The sequence below is a fragment of the Anolis sagrei genome, chromosome 5, assembly GCF_037176765.1.
Source record: "Anolis sagrei isolate rAnoSag1 chromosome 5, rAnoSag1.mat, whole genome shotgun sequence".
Lineage (NCBI taxonomy): Eukaryota > Metazoa > Chordata > Lepidosauria > Squamata > Dactyloidae > Anolis > Anolis sagrei.
Window position 1 is genome coordinate 21,925,468 of NC_090025.1, and position 24,145 is coordinate 21,949,612.

Sequence of the window (24,145 nt, forward strand, 5' to 3'; positions counted from 1 at the left end):
AGTAGATGTTACCGCTGCTTCTCACACATAAACCAGAACTTTAAAAAAACTTTTTTCTATTTACTAAATGAAGACAGAAACATAAAAATATGTTAATTGCAATGAGTGTTATGACATACAGTACCTTTTAAAGTACTCCCTTGAAAATTTCTCTCTCTCTCTCTCTCTCTCTCTCTCGTACTTTTTCTTTCAGTCTTTCATGCATGCATACTTTACAAAATTAACATGAATAGATTTGGGATTTGTGTGTGTGTCTACAACAGAAGGGAAATTTTACTTGTTATTTTGTAAAATTCAGCTCCTGAGATTCCCTTTGTAAAAAGAAGACTCTTAAATGTGTTTTCTTTGTGGGGTTATAATCCCAGGCAGGGATATTATATTCTGAAACTTCTGTGTTATTTAATATAGGTCAACTCCATGAGCATTTCAGCTGCTTCTCTCTAGTGAACACATGGGTGGTACTGATTTCTCAACTTTAGACTAGTCTCGTGTTTTAAGTGTAATGACAGTTGACTTCTTTTCACCAAGGGTATGGAACCTTTTACCCTATAGAAATGTTAGACTCCTGCTATCAAAAGTTCCATGTGACATGGCCAATAAGGGAATACAGAACTGGTAATCTAAATCATCACAGTTGCAGAGAACATGTCATTCAAATAAAAACATCAAGGGCACACACTTTTCAAGCTACCCCCTTTATCCCATGCTTCCTCTCTCTCATCATGACATTAGAAAAGAATATTCAGGACTGACTCAGGACCAGGTCCTTAGATTTGAAAACTTTATTCTGGAACCATGCATAAAATGTGTTTGTGAAGGTTCTGTGGTTGAGAGCTACCACTGTCATATACTCCCTCCCCCCCTTCTCTCTCTCTCTCTCTCCCTCTCTCTCTCTCTCTTTCTGTGTGTGTGTGTGTGTGATAACATAGGGAAGGGTTAACATCCCTGTGGTGTTTGTTTTGTTTTTCACTTTCTGTCCCTGTGATAGCTGGTAGTTTTCTCTCACTTCCTGTTGTCTCACCCTTGTTCTTAACTATGAGTCCTTTGTAAGTTGGATGTTTGTAACTCAGAGACTGCCTGTATTTTTTTTAAAGTATAATGAAAAAAAGACCACCAAAGGGAGAAATAACTAACCCCTATGGAAGCTTACTGCTACGGACATTATGGAGCACTGTGAGATCCAGACACATTACTATTATTATTATTATGGACATTTATATCCCGTCCTATCTCGATCTCCGCAGAGGGGCTCAGGGTGGCAGACGACAAAAGCATAAATATACAGATAAACATAAAACATTTTATACACATAAACAAACCTGTCTTGTATCAGATCAGAGTATTTGTCATCTAATTTAAAATATATTTTGGGGGAAGAATCTTGTAGCAGCTTTATGCTTAACAAATTTATTTTAGCACAAGTGTAGTCTCATGCATTTGCAGAAGAGAATTGCAATACACAATGCATTAATACTCTGATCTGATATAAAGCACTTCCCCTCTCTTTCCCTTTCTTTTTATACAGTGAGAAATTAACAAGGCTATTTTCTTTGAAAAAAATCTCTGATCTGACTAACATAGCAGCACTCCTTGATCTATGGCAGAGGCCTTTCACATTGCATGCTACCTGATCCAGAACACAGGACACCCTACATAAGCATATGTTTTGACATTGAGCTATACCTTGTGATCTAACACAAGTTAAATTATTTGTATACATATTTCTCAGTTCAATATCACCAGCACTTAGAATGAGTGAAACAGTGATATAAACTGACTTTCTGATTACTTGCTATAGAACCAACCAGAGTAGCATGGAGTTACCTACAACTAAGAAGTTCCTTCTGAATAAGAAGGCCTCCAAGATTACCAAACACTTGTTGGCATGAAACAACAATAGTGGACATGGATTGATTTTTTTTTATTTTTGAACTAGAACACCTATAATGCTCAGCCAGTTTGGTCAGTGTTCAGGCATGATGGGAGTTATGAATCTGACTGAGGATATCAGATTGTCTGTAACTGACTTAGAAAATACTGGCTGGTTGCTGCCTTTTTTTTTTTTACAGAGGATTGGTCTGCATTTTGAATTCAAATAATTTGTATTCATATCAACTGTTCTTTAGATGTCCATGTGCAAAACACATCCCTACCTATTTTCATAGCTGGGTTCTAACATGGCCCCAAAGCACATGTTTTCAGTGTCATTTGAATATTTCCTTCCTTCAAATTACCTGTTTGGTTACTGTAAGTACATTTGCATTTCAAAATGTTTTGCTTTACTGTGAAAACAACAGCAAGACCATTTTCTTGATGGGCCTAAAATAAATGCCATTATATTATATTTGTTCATGTTTAAATTAATCATCAATTAACATTAGCTTCTTGTGGTTATTGGGAACTTTTGCATGCTCCAAGTTAGCTTGTTGTTGATCAGTTCATTTCTCTAACATCCCAACCATTCCCTTTTCTATTTTCTCTGTTGCAGGCTATATTTCTAAACAAAATGGCGAGCCAAACTCTCAACACAAAGGACCGAAAGTCAGCACATACACCCACCGAGGACCATTTTAGATATATGTCAGGCAACCAAACATCCTCCTATGAAAGCAAAAGCTGCCAGCTGTCAAGTGTGTGTCTCGGCAACCTCTTGAAAGAAAAAGAAAGAGTGGAAGGCATCAAGCACACAAGAGACACTTATGAAACCTTTACTTCAGAGGTCAGTCAGAATGGCGTAGCAGCAGAAGCGCAAAAGATGTCCAAGTTGACAGCCCTGTCTGAGAGCAACCCAGTTTTTTCTGGGGCTCTGAAAGAACAAGTTCCAGCCCCTCGACAACATTCTAATTTCATAGGAAGGCTGGGGCAGCCTCCAAGAGGACCCATCTCTTTACACATGTACAGCCGAAAAAATGTTTTCCTACACCACAATCTTCACACATCTGAGCTTCAGTCTTTAGGCCAGCAAGATGGGTAAATGGAGTCAGCACATTATTTATTAAAGACAGAGCCTGGTGGTTAGTTTAAGGGGCCACCATGGTCTTTTTTTTAACTGACTTGAATTCTCATCAGCTGCTACCTACATGTTTTTTAAGTGTTTTATTGTTGTCTATGAAATCTGAACTTTCCCTCTAAAGTGTGGGTTGGGAGAGGGGAGGGAGGGGGTAGGCTCGCATGTTAATGTAAATGAGTAATAAAATGTCTTGTGGAATTCACCAGAGTATAATGTCCCAAAATTAAGGAAAGCCAGTACAAAGCTTCAAAGGAAAAGGATGTGAGCAAATCCAGTGAATGTCCAAAAAGGCCTAGTTTGGTGTCTGCCCCCTCCTTCCTTCCATTAATTTCTCACTTACAAATTTTTGAAGACTATTTCAAATAACATTCTATTCCTTTTAAATAATGTGACTGTGAATGTAGATGTGAAGAAAGAGTAGAGGATTAGATTGCAAACTTCAAAATGGGTACAAAATCAAAAATAAATGGTATTTGGGATTTTCTGTCAATATTCTGCTTTACTTTGCTTTTGGTAGTTTGCTTCTTCATCTGTTGGGGGAGAGTCTGCTGGCCATTTCCATGCTTGCACAAAAGATAAGAGGAACCAGAAAAACATAAGAAAGCCCTGCTAAATCAGATGGAAGGATATTCAATCCAAGATGCTGTTTCCTAACTCCAGTCAGTTGCTTCTTGGCTTACCAAAGCATGGTGTGTGTGTGTGTGTGTGTGTACACACATATATACATACATACACACAGATGCATACACTTTTCAAGTATATAGACTATTTCATTGAGATTTCCCCCTAAATTATTCCAATAGTAAAGGTAAAGGTTTTCCCCTGAGATTAAGTCCAGTCGTGTCCAACTCTGTGGGTTGGTGCTCATCTCCATTTTTAAGATGAAGAGCCAGCATTGTCCATAAGACACCTCCAAGGCCATGTGCATGGAGACCAGTACCTTCCTGCTGGAGCGGTACCTATTAAGCTACTCACATCTGCATGTTTTCGAACTGCTAGGTTGGCAGATGCTGGGGTTAACAGCGGGAGCTCATGCCACTCCCCAGATTCAAACCTGTAACCTTACGGTTAGCAAGTTCAGCAGCTCAGCAGTTTAACCCACTGCTCCACTGGGGGCTCGAAATCATTCCATGGAATGGTTTATTATTAAGCCTATTCCTCACCATCAATGTCACCGACACGCAGGATGATATGACAGTGATTTATGCTGACCTATGTTATGTTTCTTCAGGATCGGGTATTTTCAGTTGTGTTGTCCCCACATGTTAAGATCTGAGTGATTTATTAAACAAAGCCAATTGACTGTTATCTTTTGGGTACTATTCAAATATGAAATCTCAATGTGACCTTTTTTTTTTTTTTACTACAAACTTCAAATTCTCTCATAGTTTGGAGGCATTGATATTGCCACCATCCCCACACAATGCAGGTTAAGCCCAAACCATCTTTAAAATAAGGGTTTTGTCAAAAAATATCAGTTTGAAGGTTGTTTAATGAGTGAGTCTTAGTTGTTCAAATTGAAACAGAATGACTGATTTGTCAAGCAAAATACCATATGTTGCAGCATTATTCTGCAACTGAGGGAACATCTGCAAAGAGGTGCTGTGTCATCATTGTGGGCTAAGATGTAGGATTGTGATGCCGGACATGTTTATTAACTGTAAGCACTTGCTTTGTTAAAGCATTATGAAAAGACAGTGATGGAATCACTAATCAGTGCCACCAAATTTAAGAATCCCACAGACCTCTGAAAGCATATTCCCTCTTGCTAAACTAAAGTCATGTAAGACACGAAGGAGGCTTCAAAGGAAGGCCTTTTTAATGTCATGTTAAATAGCATCTTATGTTCAGATCAATGCAATAGCACACGAAGTACCAGCCTTAAAGGAATTTGAAATCCTTTTGTGTATGAGGTCTTTATTAGGGTATTTAAATGAGTAGTTTAGTTAAGATGGACAATGTGCAATACATGAGGCTTTGTTGTAAATATTTGTGGAAGATTTCTACCTGAGTTCTGAAAGATGAATCTGCACTGAGATGTGGGTTTCTATTTGCAGATCCTCTTTAAACTCTATAAAGAGAAAAGTATTACATAAAAAGAGAAAAGCAGACACCACTGGAATCCAGTCTTCCATTTTACTAATGCTGAGTTTGCATTTGTATCTTTTAGTAGTCCATGAACATATGAAGCTTTCTCAGTACTCATCAGCTATTGGGAAAGTGTAACTGAATCTAGCTCACTTCTTTTTCATGTCTGATGCTATTCAGTCTGCTTGAATAGGATATTTATATGTGCATATTTAGAGTTCCCTATTAACACACAATTATGGGATTGGCAAGTTTGAATACATTAATGCACTAAAGAAAGGACTCCTGAGGTTAATAGATTTGTAAGATATACCACACTCCAAAAACTGATTTGTAAAGGATAAAATTGAATGTCAAATTATTGTAAAACTTTCACACTTCTGAATAATGCTCAAATTATTCAAACTCTGCAACCAATACCTTGAAAGAATTCATGCTGAACAAAGGGTGGTTCCTTTTGAGTAAATGTTCATAGGATTGATCTGAACAATGTCTTAAAAATACTCAGTACCAGAATTTAGTGTACATATTTTTCTCAGCTGATGCTAGTAAACTATTGTTTATGATGCAAGATTAGCAGAATGACTTAAATTACTGCCAATAGTATTCAGTTTACATCATTCTTTTTTGTCATATTCTCCATATGGTTGATGACTTGTAAACTCAGTCCTATGCACATTTACTAGAAAGTCAGTCCATCTGTATTTAATGGGGCCTTCATTAGCAATTTTGTTTAGATTTGAAATATTTCTGTGTGATCTAACTATACTAGGATACAACCAAACATTGTGCTTAATTCAGGGTTTGCACAACTTGGGCATGGTAAAATGGTATCTTCCTAACCAAGTCTCCTTCCATGATTGAAAACCTCATCACACAAGATGAAATCAGCATCCTAGCATGCTGTCAGGACGCTTACCTCTCAGAGCCCACTGGACACCATCATGTGATGTACTTCTGGCAGGGTTCTGTTGAGGAAGCGTCCTGACAGTGTGGGAGGATGCTTCCATTGGAACATGGAAGGCTTCCTGTGTTCCGGAGAGAACAACAGCGCCAGCACGGGAGGAAGCCACATGGCGATGCTTCCTAAAGTGTGAGGGCAAGGTGAGATGCAGGGCACCCAGATTTCTCTGCTGCCCATTGATTCACCATGGAGGCTGGCAAATTGCCCCGTGGGACTCCATCAATGTGATGAGGTCCTTAGGCTGGATCTATACTGCCTGCCTTATAAAGCAGTTTGGAAGTGATTGTATGGTCAGTGTAGACCCTTATAAGGCAACATAACTGCAATGAACTGCACTATATTAGTCCACAATGACCATGCAATTCAGTTCCAAATTGAATTATATTATAGTGTAGATGCTGTAACATCATTCAAGGAGTATGCAGCTAGGGAGGGATAAGGCAATTCTCCCATCTCCTGATTATAATCCAAATATTATAAAGAAATAAAGAAATGTAGCTACATTTATGCAATTTTGAATGACAGTATTGCATAATAGTTGTAGTGTTATAAATTGGATTGAAACTAGGAAGATTCAGATGTGATCCCCACTCCCACCAGTAACATTGTTTGCATAAAAGCTTATTTTGGTAACCTCTGGGCAATCACACATGGTAAGCCTAAACTGAGCAGATTGTTATACAGATTTTTTTTAAAAAAACCCCTGTTTCTTCTTTTAAGGCAGTGCTAAATTGCAAATGTAGCTTCAGCTGACGCTGCATTTCATTAAAATTCATGAAGGACTTTCTCAATCAGAACCTCTGTTCTGGTACTTGCTTCTCATTTACCATTGAGCATCATGGTATACTTTCTGCCTAATAACATTAAAACAGGTCTTGGACATAAACTATCAATTAAATTATTTCTGTGTTGAGATCTCAGTATTCATCTGTTAATGTAAAGTGAACAATATATTTGATGGCTATTCATTTGTATTTTTCATGTCAGTATAAAATGTTGCTAGTTGGAACCCTATTTCTACTCTGGCAATGTTGGCTTATCATTCCACAATCAAGGCAATTCTTTCTGGGATTCAAGTGCACTATTTTGCAAAAATGAAGATGCATCTTCCATTTTATACATATATAATGCTTGTTTATTTCTTGGGCAGGCACTGTTTTAAAATACATTTTGTAATAGGGGGTATTGTTTAAACCCAAACTAAGGAAATTGAAATTCTACTATTTTCTTGGAAATTTGTTTTACAATTACCATTGAAACAAAAACTTTGTGAACAATAGAACAGTTTAATAAGATATATTGGTTAGTCATGTCAAATTGTGTCTGTTTTTGTATCCGTATTTTCAGCATTGCTGTAGTATTTATTATAATACTAGCAAGTGAATCCCCCTAAGCAGAAGGATGGCATTCACCTAGTATTGTACAATAATCAGACCTTTAAACGGGATACTTTGCAACTTCTGCTTGTGTACAGTGCAAGTCATAAAACAATGATGTGCAGACATTTGTTCAATGAATTCTTTTGTACTGAAAATCTCTAGTTTTCTAAGACAGTTCTGTGTATAAAAAGGATTTATACATCATTCCAAGGATGTACATACCCAACTTTCTGACATCACACAAGGGAAAAGAGCTTCTCATGTTCGGCAAGAATGCCTTTCTTTTTCTTTTCTTTTCTTTTTCTGAATGTGTCTGTGAGATAAAAACTGAACTCTTGCAAAATGCCAATAGCAAATTGCTTTTTCTAAGATGGCTGTTGCCAAATATGAATTTCAGAGCATCATGACAGTATCCCTGGTATTTTAAGATGAACTCAATCCTTCGAAGAGATGTTTTGACTACAATTGGTAACTTGAATTTTTTTCTCCCAGATGAAGTTCAGCTCTGGCATGGCAATAAGTTTTAAACATGCATGGTTGAAATCCTGTATCAGCTACTTAGTTAAGTATATTTAAGTGTACATATAGCTTACAATTAGTTTAGTATACTTAACTAAGTAATTTCTCTGGTCTTCTCCCCAAACCTTACAGGAACATCATTCACTCATGCTTGGATCACTGGCAGAATGGATAGGATTCTCCTTATACAACTGATGTCTCATAAAGTTGATTTGAGGTAGAATTGGGATTGTGGCAGTAGTGACACCGTTGTGAATAAATACTGATAATGAACACAAAAAAGTTACCTAAATTTATTTATCCATAATCGTTTTATATTCATGGTAGCTACTTAGTCATGGGGTGGCACTGTTGTCACAATTACAAGTCCTCTATAAACCTACTTTCCTATGCATCCAGCTGCATGAAAATGAGGACAGCACTGATTCAAAATTTGCTCCTAATATATTCTAATCACTGAAAAGGCCTTAGGCTCTCAAACCCTTGATATATTTAAGAATGTCCACATTGTCATGCCTTATAACTTCTACCCACTGGTGGCTGGTGCCTTCCATGTTGGTGGAATTCATGATTGCTCCCCACCCGCTCAAGCTTCAAACCAGCTGTCCCATTCGGTTTTCTCGCACTCCTATGTATATTGAAGCTACTGACCACCACATTGATCTTACTAGTGCTCCTTTCCCATTTATTTTTTAGTTATCAAAATACGTTTTGACCCCTGTATATGTTGAGGATACATTTCAAGATTGTGGATAATAGAAAAACCTATATTTTGACTGTACTTGGGCTGGAGACATACCATAGAACAGCACAGGAGGATCTAGAGTTGTCTTCAAACACTTTCAAAATATTTTGGACTGTGGGTAAATGAAATTGTGGCTATGGAGTTCATGGGCAAGGTGACCTACTGTATATAAAGATTGTTAACACATTGAACATGGGGGTTTTCTTTTCTATACTATCCTGTGAATTGTCATATCAATAGACACTGGGCATAAATATTAAATCTGGAATAGTTGAAGGGGAGGGACGAATGATTTCAAACCCTGCCTAAGATGTATATGATGGCCCTGCTGTCATTGTTTTTCATTCAAGAGCAAAAGCAATATAGGACAACAGGGAACTTATCTGCCTCATACCAGTTTGAACTTTTGGTTCCAGTCACCCCATATTCAGGAAGAGATATTTTACATCACCTTTTGTGACTATTTTAACTTGAGATGACAGCAACTAAACCAGAGGCTTTCTGGATGCAAAGTATGTCCTTTGCTGCTGAACTACAATCTCTTCCCCTAGAAAAGGGTTGGTAGTTTTTTTAATGAACTCCATGACCTAAACCTATGAGCCACTGTGCAAATAGATGCTTAGAATGGAGCATAATGGCTGTTTCAGCATTGCAACATCATGACCTGTCACTTTTCACAGAGTGGCACAGCACATAATTGGGCAGATGATTTCATAATTATTATGCAGATTGGTTGAATGAGTGTTCAACTATTAGGAAAGCCAGCAATTTAGAGCTCATAAACATAAACTCTTCACCACTTTGCATTGCAGATGTACCTCTGGAGCCTTCAGCATAGCAAAGGCATTTTCATACCATATCCTGTTTAATTGCATTTTATCATTTTTAGCATCAGAGTTGGATTTTTTTAAGCTTTGTCTTATTTCAACCTTGTTGTAAGTCACCAATGGAATCATGTGTGGCATTCAATGAATGGATACATATATATGTCATGATAATTTTGCTGCTTAGGAAGAGACTTTTGCTGAGGAAAGAAACTGGCTAGGAACTTTTTCCCTATGGTCTTGTTCAGAGTTTGGAAAAGTTATTTTTTCAGCCTCAGGTTCTGGATTCTCCCAGCCAGTGTTGCTATTGCTCATGCTGGTTGCGGGATTCAGTAAAAAAAAAAGTCCTGCTATTTGCCAGGTTTAGTTTTCTGCCCCATTAGTTTCTTTTAATAATTTCTTGCTCTTTCTTTTCATATCCATTCTCCTGTTATAATGGTAGTTGCATACCTTACCATACAGTTTTCCCCTCCTTCCCTTTACCCATTATGTTATTGAGCTTGGCAAAAGAATATTGCAAATACAACTGGGTACATGCTGGCATTTCCAATGTCATTAAACTAAGACTCAAGACAAAACATGCAGCCCAAAATAAGTGAGCAACAGATGTTCTGTAGAAGCCTGATGGAATGGATAAGAATGACAGATTGGTAGTTTGCTCTCCCTTCTGACGATAGCAGCTCAGAGTTGTTTTCAGTCATATTTGCAATGAAGCAGAACTATAGAGATAATGTTTATTTATTTATTTTAATCAGCCAATTTTAATTCCATCAAAGTAACCCTGGGAGAAAAGAGGGGTGCTCCAAGGGAGGGTAGTTTCTATAGGAACAATACAATACATTTGGTTTGGAAGTACAGATGTACCCCATGTCTCTGCCTACTCTATCTCTGTTTTTTTTTTTTTTGTCTAGTTTACTGCATAACCAAACTATCTGAAATGTAAAAGAAGTGAATTTAAATAAAGGCAATGTGAAGTAAGACAGATTGTGTAGGGGGTGCAGAAATGAGTTAAGGACTTGAATTCTCTTCTTCTTGACATCACTTTCCTGAGTTTTCCTGAAGCTCCTATGGGTGCCTTTGTCTTAAGACAGACTTGGGGATATCACATTTAGTGTGCTCTCAGAGATTTTACCCAATTCTCATTTCTCTTCCAGCGGTGAAATAATCATAATACAAATGCTAGGGATGAGATTCTTCATTAATTTTATCCGCAAAGGAAACAACAAATACTTTTAGCAATTTTATTTCTGCTGTGTGATTTTTTAAAAAAAATTCAGGGTCTTTAATGAATATTTGTAGTTCAGGATTTTTTCTGCATAAAAATTTTACATGGGCCTTTGCACAAAAGAAAAAAACAGTATTTTCTGTGCAGAATGTATCTTTTTCATGCAGATAAATATTGGGTACTGTTTCATTATCTGGATGGAGACCACCAGGGGGCACTGGAAAGAGAAGGATAGTCCATTTTATGAGGAGGGAGAGTTGAAGTAGGAAAACTATTTCACACATCCATCCATCTACATATCTAAGGGGCCCTCATTTTCTCAGTACAGGTAACTCAAAGTTCCATCATAAAATTGCATCTCAATAATCTGCAATTATCCCTTCCCTATAATAAATCAATAAATAAACAATATGGAAATATATATTTATTTTTTTCCATGGATTCCACAACATACTCATTTTAGTTTGAAACTTTCTTTAAAAACATTTTGCTTATACTAGACTTTCTGAATATATGCTTTTCTTCATGCAGTGTTTGAGCTGATGATTGTGCTGTGGATACCATCATTATGTTTTGATGAATGGAACTGTTCTCACATAGTTCAATACCCTGCTTCCACATCTCATCCTCAGTTGCCAGTGTAAAGAAAATGAGAAGGTATAGTGTAGAGCATCATATGATATATTGAGTTCAGTTGAACCTTTTTTTAGGTACCACAAAAATATTTTGCAATTTTTTGCCCTTTTTGCTGCAATAGACTAACATGGCTGTACCTCTGGAAGTAGTTACAATCATATACAACTCATAATCATAACTTTTAGGAGAAATCAATTATACTGATCAAAACTGTGATTTATGGGATTGTTCATTTGGTGCAAATTGAAGAAATTGGAATGAGAAAATGAAGCAAAAGACTATTTGACTACACAAACTAGGAGAGACACATGGTGTTGACTTGATTCTCCAAGCAGCCCTAGGCAGCAGAAGTAATAGCAAAAAAATGCTCACAAGCTGTAGTTCTGGAACATCTGGAAGAACCCATGTTTTTTATTCCAATATAAAGTGAAATACATTTCAATCTATATGATTTACCTTTGAAAGACATACTTTGTGGGATTTAGGATCAGGTTATAAATATTTTTCCCTCTTTTTCTCATTCATCACACTAATTCCAGTTCTGTTTTGATTCAAGCTGTCCTTTGTCATGCATTTGTGCATAGATGTCTAAATAGAACGATCTGTCTCAAACAGGAAACTTCTAACCATCTGCCAATAAATGTGGTTGAGGATTATTTGCTTTCGTATTGTCAATCTGCCACTGCTCCTTGCTCAGTTCCTCATGCAATATGATACCCTTTTAAAAATATGCCTCATTGTTATCCTATTTATCAGCCACATTCATCAACATTGTGTAACTTTATTAAAGAAAGCCAAACAGAGCTCTGCCTTATCTCTAAATTGCTGCACTCTAACCTTCTCAATGCATTGGGAGCTGGTTTTTTTTCTTTTAAAATGAATTTTGGAATGTAATTTAAGATAGTGAGTGGCTACAAAGTTGCCCTCCCTTCTGTTTAGTTGTAATTAATGTGTAATATGATTTTATTGTTTCAGTTTCAGTTTACGGGGGCTTACTTAAAAGATGGACCATGCGATGAGAGAGTTTACATTTAGTAGCAGTTTCATCATAGACTTTGGTCAGGTTAATTTTCATGTAAACAAATTCACAGTGGTTTGTTTTGTGTGGGCATGGAAGCTTGAGTTCCATCAATTACAAACTACATTTTTAATTGATTTCAGTGGCCAGATGTTGTTGTAAGCATAAAGAAGAATGTGGAAACTATGATTTACCCCCCCCCCCCAATATTTTTCTCTAAAATTGGGGAGCCGCTCACATTTCTAAAGCTTCTAGTGTAATACAGTTAGTCATTTTATCCCATTTCCTCATTATCTCTGAAGTATGTACAGCCTTTTTTTTTTGGGGGGGGGGGAGGTCTAAAACAGCAAATGACCATTTTGTGACTGTCTGGTCATGTCTATTTCCAAAAAAGAGAGCGAGAGAAAGAGAGAGAGAGTTGTAGGGGCTTAAAATAATTGAAGGGAAAATTTGAATGAGATGAAACAAAGTGTTCCTTCACCATGAGGCACTGGAGGATATGACACAACTCTTTTGTAGAAAATTATTATGGTTTTTTGGTGGGGTAGGGTTGATCTTCTGTAGGAAAATAAGTTCAGGGCTGTACCTTTCCATGGTCTAGCTAGTCCCTCTCGATCCCTGGAATTTCTTGACCCCTGGTACAAAATTATGCACATCTAAATGTTTAAGTAAATAAATGGGAATGTCTATTTGTATAAGGGCTCAGTGTTCACACTGGCCAGAGATCTAGACTCAGAAATCTGGATCAGTGGAATTGTAAATAAAAGTGGTGATAATTTGTTGAATTTCCTTTTCTTCTGATGATAATCCTGAATTATAGGCAAGTTGTTTTAAAGGGCTTTTTGTTTATTTAATCATGCATCTTTTCTTTATTTATGATTTAAACAGTTGGCATGATCTTGTATATGATTATATGTCACTTTCTTCTATTCATTGTAAATTTGAGGGGACAAAACAAGAATGTTATTTTCAGATACTCAGAAGCAACATTTCTGTTATAACACACTATTGTCAAGCAGAATGCAATGATGTTCATGTATCAAAGAGTTGTTGTTGATGTTCATTCTAAATGGCTTTAATTTATTTTTTATTTTCCCCCAAGGTTTAATAAAAGCTGTTTAATAAAACTTTTGTTCTACTTGGTGTTGGTTTCCTCTCCTCCTCCAGATACTGTCAATTTCAGAAGCAATTGTTTCATAACTTGAATGAGGATATATAAAAACAGCCTTTGGTTTTAGGATGTAACTGCCACATCATGTTTACATCCATTTGATTTCAGGTACCATTTTGAAAGAAATGCACATTGAGTCCAAAGGTGTGACAGACTCAAATGTCCCACACTGCCCGTGAACCAAACACAGCTTCTTTTTAGAATCCTCTAGGCCTGGGTAACAACGGAAAAATTTGTTTCTAAAATCGATTCGTTTTTTGGGGGTTTTTGTGTTTCAATATTTAAAAGAATTCCGAAATTTTCCTTAAAAAAAGTTCGATATTTACGAAATTTCGTAAATGGTAAAAAAAAAATACAAAACAATAATGAAACAATAACGAATCGATTCGTTAATGGCGGCCGTGATCGCGCAATATGCTAAAAAAACTTCTGAAGCTTCCCTCTCCCTCTGTTGTTGACTGTTGGTGTGATATTATATTTTTTTTCACTAATTAAACAAAAAAACAACTATAAAACTTGCCCCAGACATGCGGAAATAATAACGAAACAACCTCAAACCAATAACGAAACGAATACATAATGAAATACGAAGCATTTACGAAACGAATTGAAAAATTCATTTCGTTTTTAAGTTGCTCCAGAATGGTTCGTTATCGCTTCATTAACAAAAAAAATAATGAATTTTTAACGAATTACGAATTAACGAAACGAAACCGCCCAGCCCTAGAATCCTCACATGGACTGATGGCTGCAGACTAGAGATTAAAATCTTTGTGTCATAAATACTTTTTTAAACATTAAAAAGCATTTAAAAGGTTATTTTATTTTGTTCACAAAGAGACAGAGTATACCACAGAACAATAAAGAGAAAGAAAGACATGCAGACTCTACAACTACATTGGATACACAAACAAAGGGGAATAACATATTCAACATTCACATTACACAACATTTCTACTTAACATTCACATTCATCTTTCACATGCATATATCGCCATTCATCCTCCATCATCAGGAGAAGAACACCTGAACTTAAGCCAGATTGCATTCTCTGCAAATCTGCCACTTTTCCAATACTTTCAAAACTTTCAATATGCATTCTTTCCCTGCCTCCTAGAAAGAAGCAAGTGACCAGACTTCTGCTTTCCATTGCTGCCACTCTCCCAAATACATCAACTCTCCCTCTTTCCCATGGAGAAGTGTAGTGGATGAACCAGACTCCTCTGGTCTGCCACACCTTTTGGAATAGTAAAGTGTATCTTATATAGCAATATTTCTTGCTGATGTTTTTCCAAAGTTGTAAATCAATGATAGGTATTTTTCCAGCTAAACTCCTGGACAGTTCTTGACTTTCCTTTATTGGTTTTCCTTCTTACATTTGCTTTCAAAAGTGTGCAAATGAAAATGTGCTCTCTTTAAATGTGGACAAAATGATGCTTCAATAGGTTTTGGATTTTTAAGAAATATATATGCATTACAAATGCATACAAAATGAGTACATTTAAAAAATACAAAAGGAAATCAGTTTGTGCAAGATATGGGTTTTGGGCCTCAAAAAAAAAAAAGAAAATTGTTCTAACTAAGAGCAAATAAAAATTGAATCAGTTAATAAATAGAACATAGAAATGAAAGTGGTTGTCATGCCCCATAAGGCTCTTACGATTTTCTTCATTGAGCCTCAGTGTTCCTTGAGTTATGATGGGTTTAGTTCCTTTTGTATAGTTGTCTATTGGGTGGGGGGGGGGTTAGACCTAGTCTCTTTAAGAAACCCACCAGGAGTATCACCCAGTTCTTTATCACCCAGAGACCCTCTCTGACATTGGTTTTCTTATAGTGCAAAGGTCCCAGAAAGCTGCAATATCCCTCATATCTAAGGTCTTTGTTAGTCAGACTCTGGGAGGAGTTAGGGTTCTGATTGTTCAGCATAATTAAATTCCTTTGTTAACTGTTAAACCTTTCCCTGTGAATTTCCTACTCTGTTCTGGCCAAGTACAGGACACCATAGAAGAGTTTACTTGAGGAACAGAACAGTGGCAATCACAAATGTTCCATTTATTATATTTGCATAAAGTTACTTCACTAATGATGAATTATTAGCAATCTTTTTTCAAATAAATAAATTCATTCATTTTTCTCCAGGAACACTGATCTAGAATTCTATGCACATTGCACTCAGTCACACATGTGATGTTTCTTCAAAGAATGACCAATCCACATACACCAGGAATATGCAGTGGCACTTTTTATGATTCATGTTATACTTCCTGCATCAATTATCATTCTTTTGCATACATACTAACCTTTGGGTTTTGGACACTATGACACTATGATCAGGATCCTACATCAAGCAAGTGGGGCATGACAGTCATCCATACATCTGACTACAGTATCGAGAGTTCACTTTGTAAATGTGAATAAACCATCATAGAACAAACAAGTGCATTTTTTCCAGTTTTGTTATCAATTGGATAACCTCACCTGAAGATCTGAAGAGTTCCAATGGCACAGTTTTGAATCCAAAGTCCTGCTCAGTCCAGTAGTACAAAAGTCAGTGAGCAATAGTGCTCTCCTCTGTATCTCCTCATTTCCTCTTCATCTCTGCAAGCATGTTGGGTTCACATTTGGGGTCTAGAAGGACTGGGAACCCAAGGGTTCAGAACCTCTTCTAATCTTCTACATCATGCTTCTAGTTCTACCTTTTCCTGTGTTTGAGATGTGGACATTTCTGTGAGGCATGCCTCTAGAGAATGACAAGGTTTTCCCCTGCAAGGACACACTTTGGATTTGGCTAAATGCCATGTATTAAAAGTAAACTATGTATTGTCTGTGTGTGACTTCAAGCTACCTGTCCATCTCAGCCTTCAAATTGATGTTTCATGAGGAAATCTGATAAATCTGTCTGTGATGCTTTATGTAAGCCACCACCTTGTACTGCAGTTGAGAACACAGATATGCCAAACAGGTATAAATCAGCAGCATTATGAGTGCTGAAATATATAGTGTACCTCAATGCTGCATATGAAGAGTTTTGCAAAGAATATGCACCTTTTTTTCCTTTCTCAGTGACAAAGTATGGATTGGTGCATTTGAAACATTCCATTGGAACAATTCTCAACAACTGTGAGATAGTTTTACCCCCAAGCAAGACTGAAAAGACCATCATTTTATTACCACCACCAGCAGCAACAACAACAACAACAAACTAATGCAAAAAGTTAATTTGCAAAAACAATCTCAGAAAGATAGGAAACACATGAATCTTGTGTAAGGAATCTTCCATTAACAAGATCAATGTCAGGTCATGGTATAATTGTGTTAATGTGATCTGTAAATGTTTCGTAATGTGATATTACTAGGCCTATGTAAAGGAATAGGAGGAATTATATGTGTTCATGTTCAGTATAAGGAGACTGTGGCTTGTTTACTTTCCCATGTTTATTTCCATCTTCACAGCTACATTGAGAAAGGTTGGCCTCATTTTTAAGAAGGCTTTAATTAGTCTTACCTATTTCAGACCCAATTTTGTCATCCCCCACTCTACATAACTCTGGGTTCATTTACTAGTGCTTTTCAGGCCTAAGTACTCAGTCTGCTAAGTGCTACGAAATGAACCTGCAATTATCTGTAAGTGTGAAAATCAGAGCTCACTTTGAAATGGAGGCCTTTTAGCCTATTGTTATGTTTTCTAATTTGGCTCCCAGTTAAATTCTACTCCCTTGACATTTTTGTAGTGTTGCAAAATCACTCTGCCTCTCTTGTGAATTTCAAACAGACCTCTTAATATCATTATTCAGGAAACGTGCTGGCACCCTCAATTGCCACCTGATCTAAAAGTGACAGCAGGGAGACATTTGTAGGACAGATCCTAATTCATGCCCTAATTGAGACACTTGGAATAGATACTCCACATATTTTCTACTTCATGCCAATTGTGCACATGTTCAACCATGAGATCATTATGCAACAGCAGCAGGAGTCCCAGCACATGAGATAGAAAATTAAGCACCAACAACCCTTTAAGATTAGTTCATGGCCATTGCTAGTTGATGGGCTTGTATTCAGTTTCAGCAAGGGTTGGGTTATTGGAGTAATTCTGAAACAGGGTCCAGTTTCTGCATGGGTAGGATCAATTTCAGGAAAGATGGGGATATAAAAATCAATTGAATGAATAAAAAAATCATAATCAAAATAATAGCAATACAAAAATCCTTCTTGTGTAAGCCCATTTTAACCACAGAACTTCAGTGCCACTAACCATTGGATCTCATGTGTTTTTTTCTCAATGGCTGAAGTGAGTGCTAGAAAGAATATTATATGAAAACTGAGTGGCACAACCTGGGGATCACAACCTGACACTGTAAAGACATCTGCCCTTGTGGTTTGCTACTCTGCTACTGAATATGTATGCCCAGTGTGGAACATATTGCACCATGATAAAACAATGAATGTAGCTCTTAATGAGACATGCTGCATTGTCACAGGATGTCTATAACCCACACCACTGGAGAAATACTGTTAAGCCGGTATTGTACCACCAGACATGATCTGGGAAGTAGCAGCCAATAATAAAAGGATCAAGGATATCCTCTGTTTGGATATCAGCCAGCATGCCAATACTCACAGGAACATATCAGAAGGAGAGAGTCCAAAAGTGGCAGACTAAAAACTGGAACCTCAATCCTTGGCTAATACCAAATGAGAGACTCCCTCCTGGGCTCCAGAGACTCTTTGATGAAACTGATTATTTTGATCTATCACAGTCTGGTTTCAGACCTGGTCACAGTATGGAGACTGCTTTGGTTGTCTTGGTGGATGACCGTCGCAGAGTGTGTCCTTGTTGGTTCTCTTGGACATCTCAGTGGCTTTTGATACGATCAACCATGGTATCCTTCTGAGGTGGTTCTCCAGAATGGGTCTTGGAGATACTGTGTTGCAGTGGCTCTGCTCCTTCCTGGAGGATTGTACCCAGTTGGTGAAGATGGAGGATACCTTCTCAGACCCCTGGTTATCTGGAATGTTGGAGTTTGATATCATCTCTACATAGATGACACTCAATTATATCACTCTTTTCCATCAAATTCCAAGAAAACCCCTTGAATCTTGGACCAGTGCCTGGCCACAGTGATGGACTGGATGAAGGCTAACAAACTGAAGCTTAATCCAGACAAGACAGAGGTCCTTCTGGTCAGTCATGAGGTTGATCGGGATATAGGGTGGCAACTGTGCTCAATGAGGTTATACTTCCCCTGAGGACACAGGTCTGCAGTCTGGGGGTCCTTCTGGACTCAGTGCTGATGCCCAAGTGTTGATGGCAGCCAGGAGGGCCTTCACACAGTTAAAACTTGTTTGCCAGCTGCAATCATACCTCAAGAAGCCTGACTTGGCCAATATGGTCCACATCTTAGTTACATCTAGGCTGGATTACTGCAACCCACTCTACGTGGGGCTGCCTTTGAAGATAGTATGGAAACTGCAACTGGTACAAAGGTCAACAGCCAGGTTGCTAACTGGAGCTAACTATAGGGAGTGGACAATGCCTCTATTAAAAGCAGCTCCACTGGCTGCTGATAAGTTTCCGTTTTCAATTCAAAGTGCAGGTTATCTACAACGCCCTAAATGGTTTGGGTTCTGCCTATCTTCACAACCACATTTTCCCCTATGAACCAGCATGGACACTAAGATCTGCTGGGGAGGCCTTCCTCTCGCTTCCACTACTGTCACAAGCACTGTTGGTGGGGATGAGAGAGAGGGCCCTTTCAGTGGTGGCTCCCTGGCTCTGGAACTCCTTCCCCAGGTAGATTAGGCTAGCCCCTACTCTGTCTGACTTCCACAGGGATCTAAAACTTTGATCTTCCAGTGTACATTTGATGATGGTTAGTCCCCTGTTCATGAACACCCAGCCCTAATTGACAGATAGATTTTTACTCAGCACTTTACCCCCAGCCCTGGCCCTATAGTCTGTTTTTTGCACAAGCCCAAGCCCAGCCCTCGCTAATTCTGATTATGACCATTGTATTTCTGGTCACTGGTGGTTGAGATTTACTTCTTATTCATTTTAATGATGTTTTTATACCCTGCTATTTCTAATTGTTTAATTGAAATGTGATATGTTATTATGTTTTAAATTATGTTTTAGTTGTTAAATTTTGTTGTGGTTCCTGGACTTGGTCCCGCATGTAAACTGCCCTGAGTCCCTTTGGGAAGATAGTGGTGGGGTATAAAAATAAAGAAGTTGTTGTTGTTGTTGTTGTTGTTGTTGTTATTAGCACACAGAAGACTGGGTGACTTGGAAGGTGCTGAACAGACTGTGCTCTCGCACCATGGCATGCAGAGCCAATCTTAAGAAATGGGGCTTCAAAGTGGAGTCCACAACATGTGAGTGTGGAGAAGAGCAAACCACAAGCCACTTACTACAATGCAGTCTGAACCCTGCCACATGTTTCTTACAGCAACACCAGAGGCACTTGAAGTGGTCAGCTTCTGGTCAAAGGAAATTTAATATAATGCCAAGTTTTTAAAACTTTTTGGGAGTTTTTTATACATTATAACTGTATTCTCAATTCACTTCTGTCATGATAAATAAGTAAATGACTAAATGCAAGCATGATGACAGAAATAATAAGAGATGTGAGAAGTGATTGTTAGAAGAAAAGATGCTTTGGACCTCCCCCCTCCCTTGCTTCAGTCCTGGGCTCCTAGCCAAATATCAATTGTGCCAACTGAACACTAGTGAATGTGACCTTGAAAATCAAGGACAAGAAGAACTTGGTACAGTACTATAGAGAATTACCAAAATTCAAATGCTTCACTCCAAACAGACTTTTCTTTTTAGAGCCTTCATAACAGAGGTAGCCATGGAGACACCTAGAGATAGCTGTACCTCTTGTTCTGAGCTGTTTCTTTTACAATGACAGCTTAGTCAGATGGCTTCTCTAGAAAGCCCCATTGAAGAAATTTCTTCATAGGAAAACCCCACATGATTGGCTAATCTGGGGAGCCTTGCTGCACCAACCATTCATTCCTTACATTTGCTACAAATAAATACATAATGCTGTCAAATTTTCAAAAATGCTGGCCTAAATCCTGACTAAAATGGAACAATTCAATCAATTTAATTTATCAATGTATTGATTCACCATTCAGTCACTGACACAGTGCCTTTATTTGTCATGCAACTCCCTAATATATCAGCAGTGCATGAGTGTTTTGGAAAGACTCAGCACACTTGAAGCTCAGTTGAATCTGCAGCAGCCCTTCTGTACTGTAGGGCTGATATCCAGACAGGCCTTATATTCCAGGATCTGATCCCAGGTTTTCTATTTATTCCAGATTATATAACAACAACAACAACAACAACAACAACAACAACAACAACAACACTTTATATGTACCCCGCTACCATCTCCCCAAGGGATTCAATGCGGCTTACATGAGGCCGAGCTCACAATACATCAGCAAAAAACAACAGTAATACAAAACAATAAAATAAAACTCATAAACAGAAAATAAGAAGTAAACATCAACAATAACACAACGACGTTTAAAAAACCTATGACTGGGCCAAATGTAATAGTTAAAATTTTAAAAATAATGCTGAGCATGACCAGATGAAATATAACTAGGATAGAATTTTTGGAGAAGAATGGGGCGTGCAGACAATCCTAGATCACTAATAAAGTGCATTTAGGGACATATTGCTGGGAGTTTCCTTATTCTGGAAAGGCACACTGGAAGATTATATGGCAATGTGGACTCGTTTAATCCAGTTTAAAGCAGAAAACCTGGAATCGGATCCTGTGGTATAGGGCCTGTCGAGAAGAGCCCTTAGATAGCCTTTAAAAGATTAAGGTTCTTAAGATCAATTCAGAGGATGCTGTGGTTTTAAACTTTGAATTTGTTTTAAGGATTTTAACTGGGAATTTTAAAATATTGTTTATATTTTATCCCATTTTAATGTTTGCATATTTTATATTTTAGATGGTTTTACTGATGCTTTTATGTTAAGCTGCTTTGAGTCCCCTTTGGGGGAGATAAAGTGGGGTAATAATAATAATAATAATAATAATAATAATAATAATAATAATAATAATTTTATTTGAGAAATTTCTGTTCAGGTAGTGCCAATTTTTCATATTGTCAGATATTTACTACGCTTTCTCATGGAATAATATCGTCATCATGCTTTCATGAGTTTTGGATGGTGCTAATTTAGTATAAATTTCAGGAACTGTAATTGCTTTTGCAAGACAGAGGTCATTGAAACTTCTTTGGAAAAGTGCCTGGTAGCAGTGGAGATTCCCCAGATGACTTCCAAGCATACAGAATACTGTTCATATGAAAAATAGCAATAATTTTAACCTGCAATGTGGTTATTTATACTGTTTAATATTCTGTTCAATACACTATAGAATGAATGTTACAAGTGAATGAGTAGAGGTCAGTCTTGCAGCAGCAGGCACTGACCTTTGTGCATTCATTAGAGACTCATGCATGTACAGCTCTATGTGTGGAGGGCTCTCATCAACCATTCCAATGAACACACACAGGACAGATAATCTAGTCTCTGCAGCTCCAGAAAAATAAAGCATGAACAAATTGATTCAAATAACAAGAAAATATATTTCATCTAAACATCAGAGGAAAACTACTTGACTGTAAGAGTTGCTCAAGTGTAGAATTGACAGCCTCAGGTTTCTTCTACACTACCATTTAAAATCCAGATTGTCTCCTTTGAACTGTATTGTATGACAGTATAGGAGGGGCCACAGAGAACAGTGAACTCTTTCTTTGGAGGTTTTAAACAGAAGTTGGATGACTGACCACCTCTTAGGAGTGCTTTCCTTGAGTATTCTTGCATGCCAGGGCCATTGCACTTATTGTGCCTCATGAAAACCCTCACTGTTTACCCCTAGTTAAGCCCTCTTTAGTTAGAGAGATTAATATTTTATGTACAGTTTCGGGGGGGGGGGGCAACCTTTTTCATGACTGGAAGATGAAGAGAGAGGAAGTCCAGAAAGTCTACAAAATAGCACATCCAGTCGGAGTTGTATTCAAGTCCAGTCGGAGCTGTATTCAAGTCCAGCCAGAATTAAATATTGAGACCATTTTAGAGACAGTTGAACACCATACAAGAAAGAGACAATGAGAAAAAATAAAAATTCAAGAGCCTCAGTTCAGCCAGAACTGTTTATCTCTCAAAGATTTTACCTCTCCTCATAAATACTTTGTAGTGAGACTCAGGAGGAGAGAAAGTCTAAAATTCTTGTCAGTTAATAAATTCTTGTTTGATTCAACTATATCGTCTCTGATCTGTTCCCTGCACAGCCAGTTCACGTTCCAAGTAGCTCATATAGCATGGGACAGAACAGCATTCCTTTCCAAATGTATGATTCAATTTCCATCAAATTGTCCTACCAGGCAATTTCACTGAACATTGAAAAAGAGGCTCAAATTGAGCAAACAAAAATGCGTAGTCCCGGGCTTGTTGTGATTGAACACAGCAACTGGATTTAGAATTGTCTTTAAATTCATCCTTTCTAAAAGGAAAGGAGAGATAATGGGAAGGAGGTAAAGCAGGAAGGCACTTGCAGAAAGCTTTGCAGAGAACTTTAACCCAAAGTGAAGCCCTGGAGCTGCATTCAACCCTTAATACTACTCCTTTAGCTCCTAAACATTTCAATTCCTTTTCTGCTTCCCCCCTTTTGTATCTTTTTGCTTTCTGGGAGCATCCAGATGCAGTCAGGGACTTCAATATGTCACAGGTCTCCCCTGCAACTGTTTAACATCCAAAAAAGCTCACCATCTTTGAATCTTTTTAAACAGAGCTGGCTGGGCAACTTTCATATGGGCCATTGTTGTGCATTCCACATAGTAGAGGACTGGATTAAACTATCTTTGTGTTCAGTGTTTTAAAAGCATGGGTTCACTTTGCTGCCAAACTGGGATGAAGTTTCTCTTCTACTTTCTGCATTGTTGGCATTTCATACTCTGTTGTATTCAATCTTCCATCTATTTACAAGTCAGAATAGCATTTAACACGAACAAAATGAAACTGCACCAGATCTGTACTAGAAAAACAGATGGGGCATTGTATTAAATGCCTTGTATGTTCTAGACAATGGGTGAACATACACCAAGTAGGTGGGTGAGGAAATTAATTCTTATGTATTTGATTTCTGCCTTAGTTTCCTATGAATAATGGAATCCATGGCTTTCCTGCAAATGGGACTAAAATAAGAGAAATCAAAACAAAAGACAAGTCCAGAAAATCATATACTTTCTTCCTATTTCTTCTTGATGGTAAGAGAATTTAATTGGTTATTATCTGATGTTTTTTACATCTAACCCTTTCCAAGTTTGTCCCAGTTCTTCTATTATCTTTGAACTTGGTATGTTTATCTTGCACAGAACATATGAGGATGGCCTCATTCTTGCCAATTCTTGCATAGTGCCATTATGACTGGCTACTAATCATTCTCAGTGAATGAGTCTAAACCCCTTTCAAATCTGGAACAATGGCCATATCCAATATCTTTGGGCTAGACAATTCCATATTTTATTAATTGC

At 37.6% G+C, this 24,145-nt stretch overlaps 1 protein-coding gene across 4 annotated transcripts in view; it reads left to right on the top strand.

Moving 5' to 3' along the window:
• CCSER1 (coiled-coil serine rich protein 1) overlaps positions 1-12,731 on the top strand; it is a 796,797-nt gene extending 784,066 nt beyond the window's left edge. For 3 of the 4 annotated variants that reach the window (XM_060779234.2, XM_067468589.1, XM_060779235.2), the window contains exon 10: positions 2,489-12,731. In XM_060779234.2, coding sequence (XP_060635217.2) covers positions 2,489-2,974 — 486 coding nt within the window. In that variant the 3' untranslated portion in view covers positions 2,975-12,731. The remainder of the gene's footprint in view (positions 1-2,488) is intronic. The other variant, XM_060779236.2, reaches the window with a different exon arrangement.
• The last annotated feature ends 11,414 nt before the right edge of the window (positions 12,732-24,145 follow it).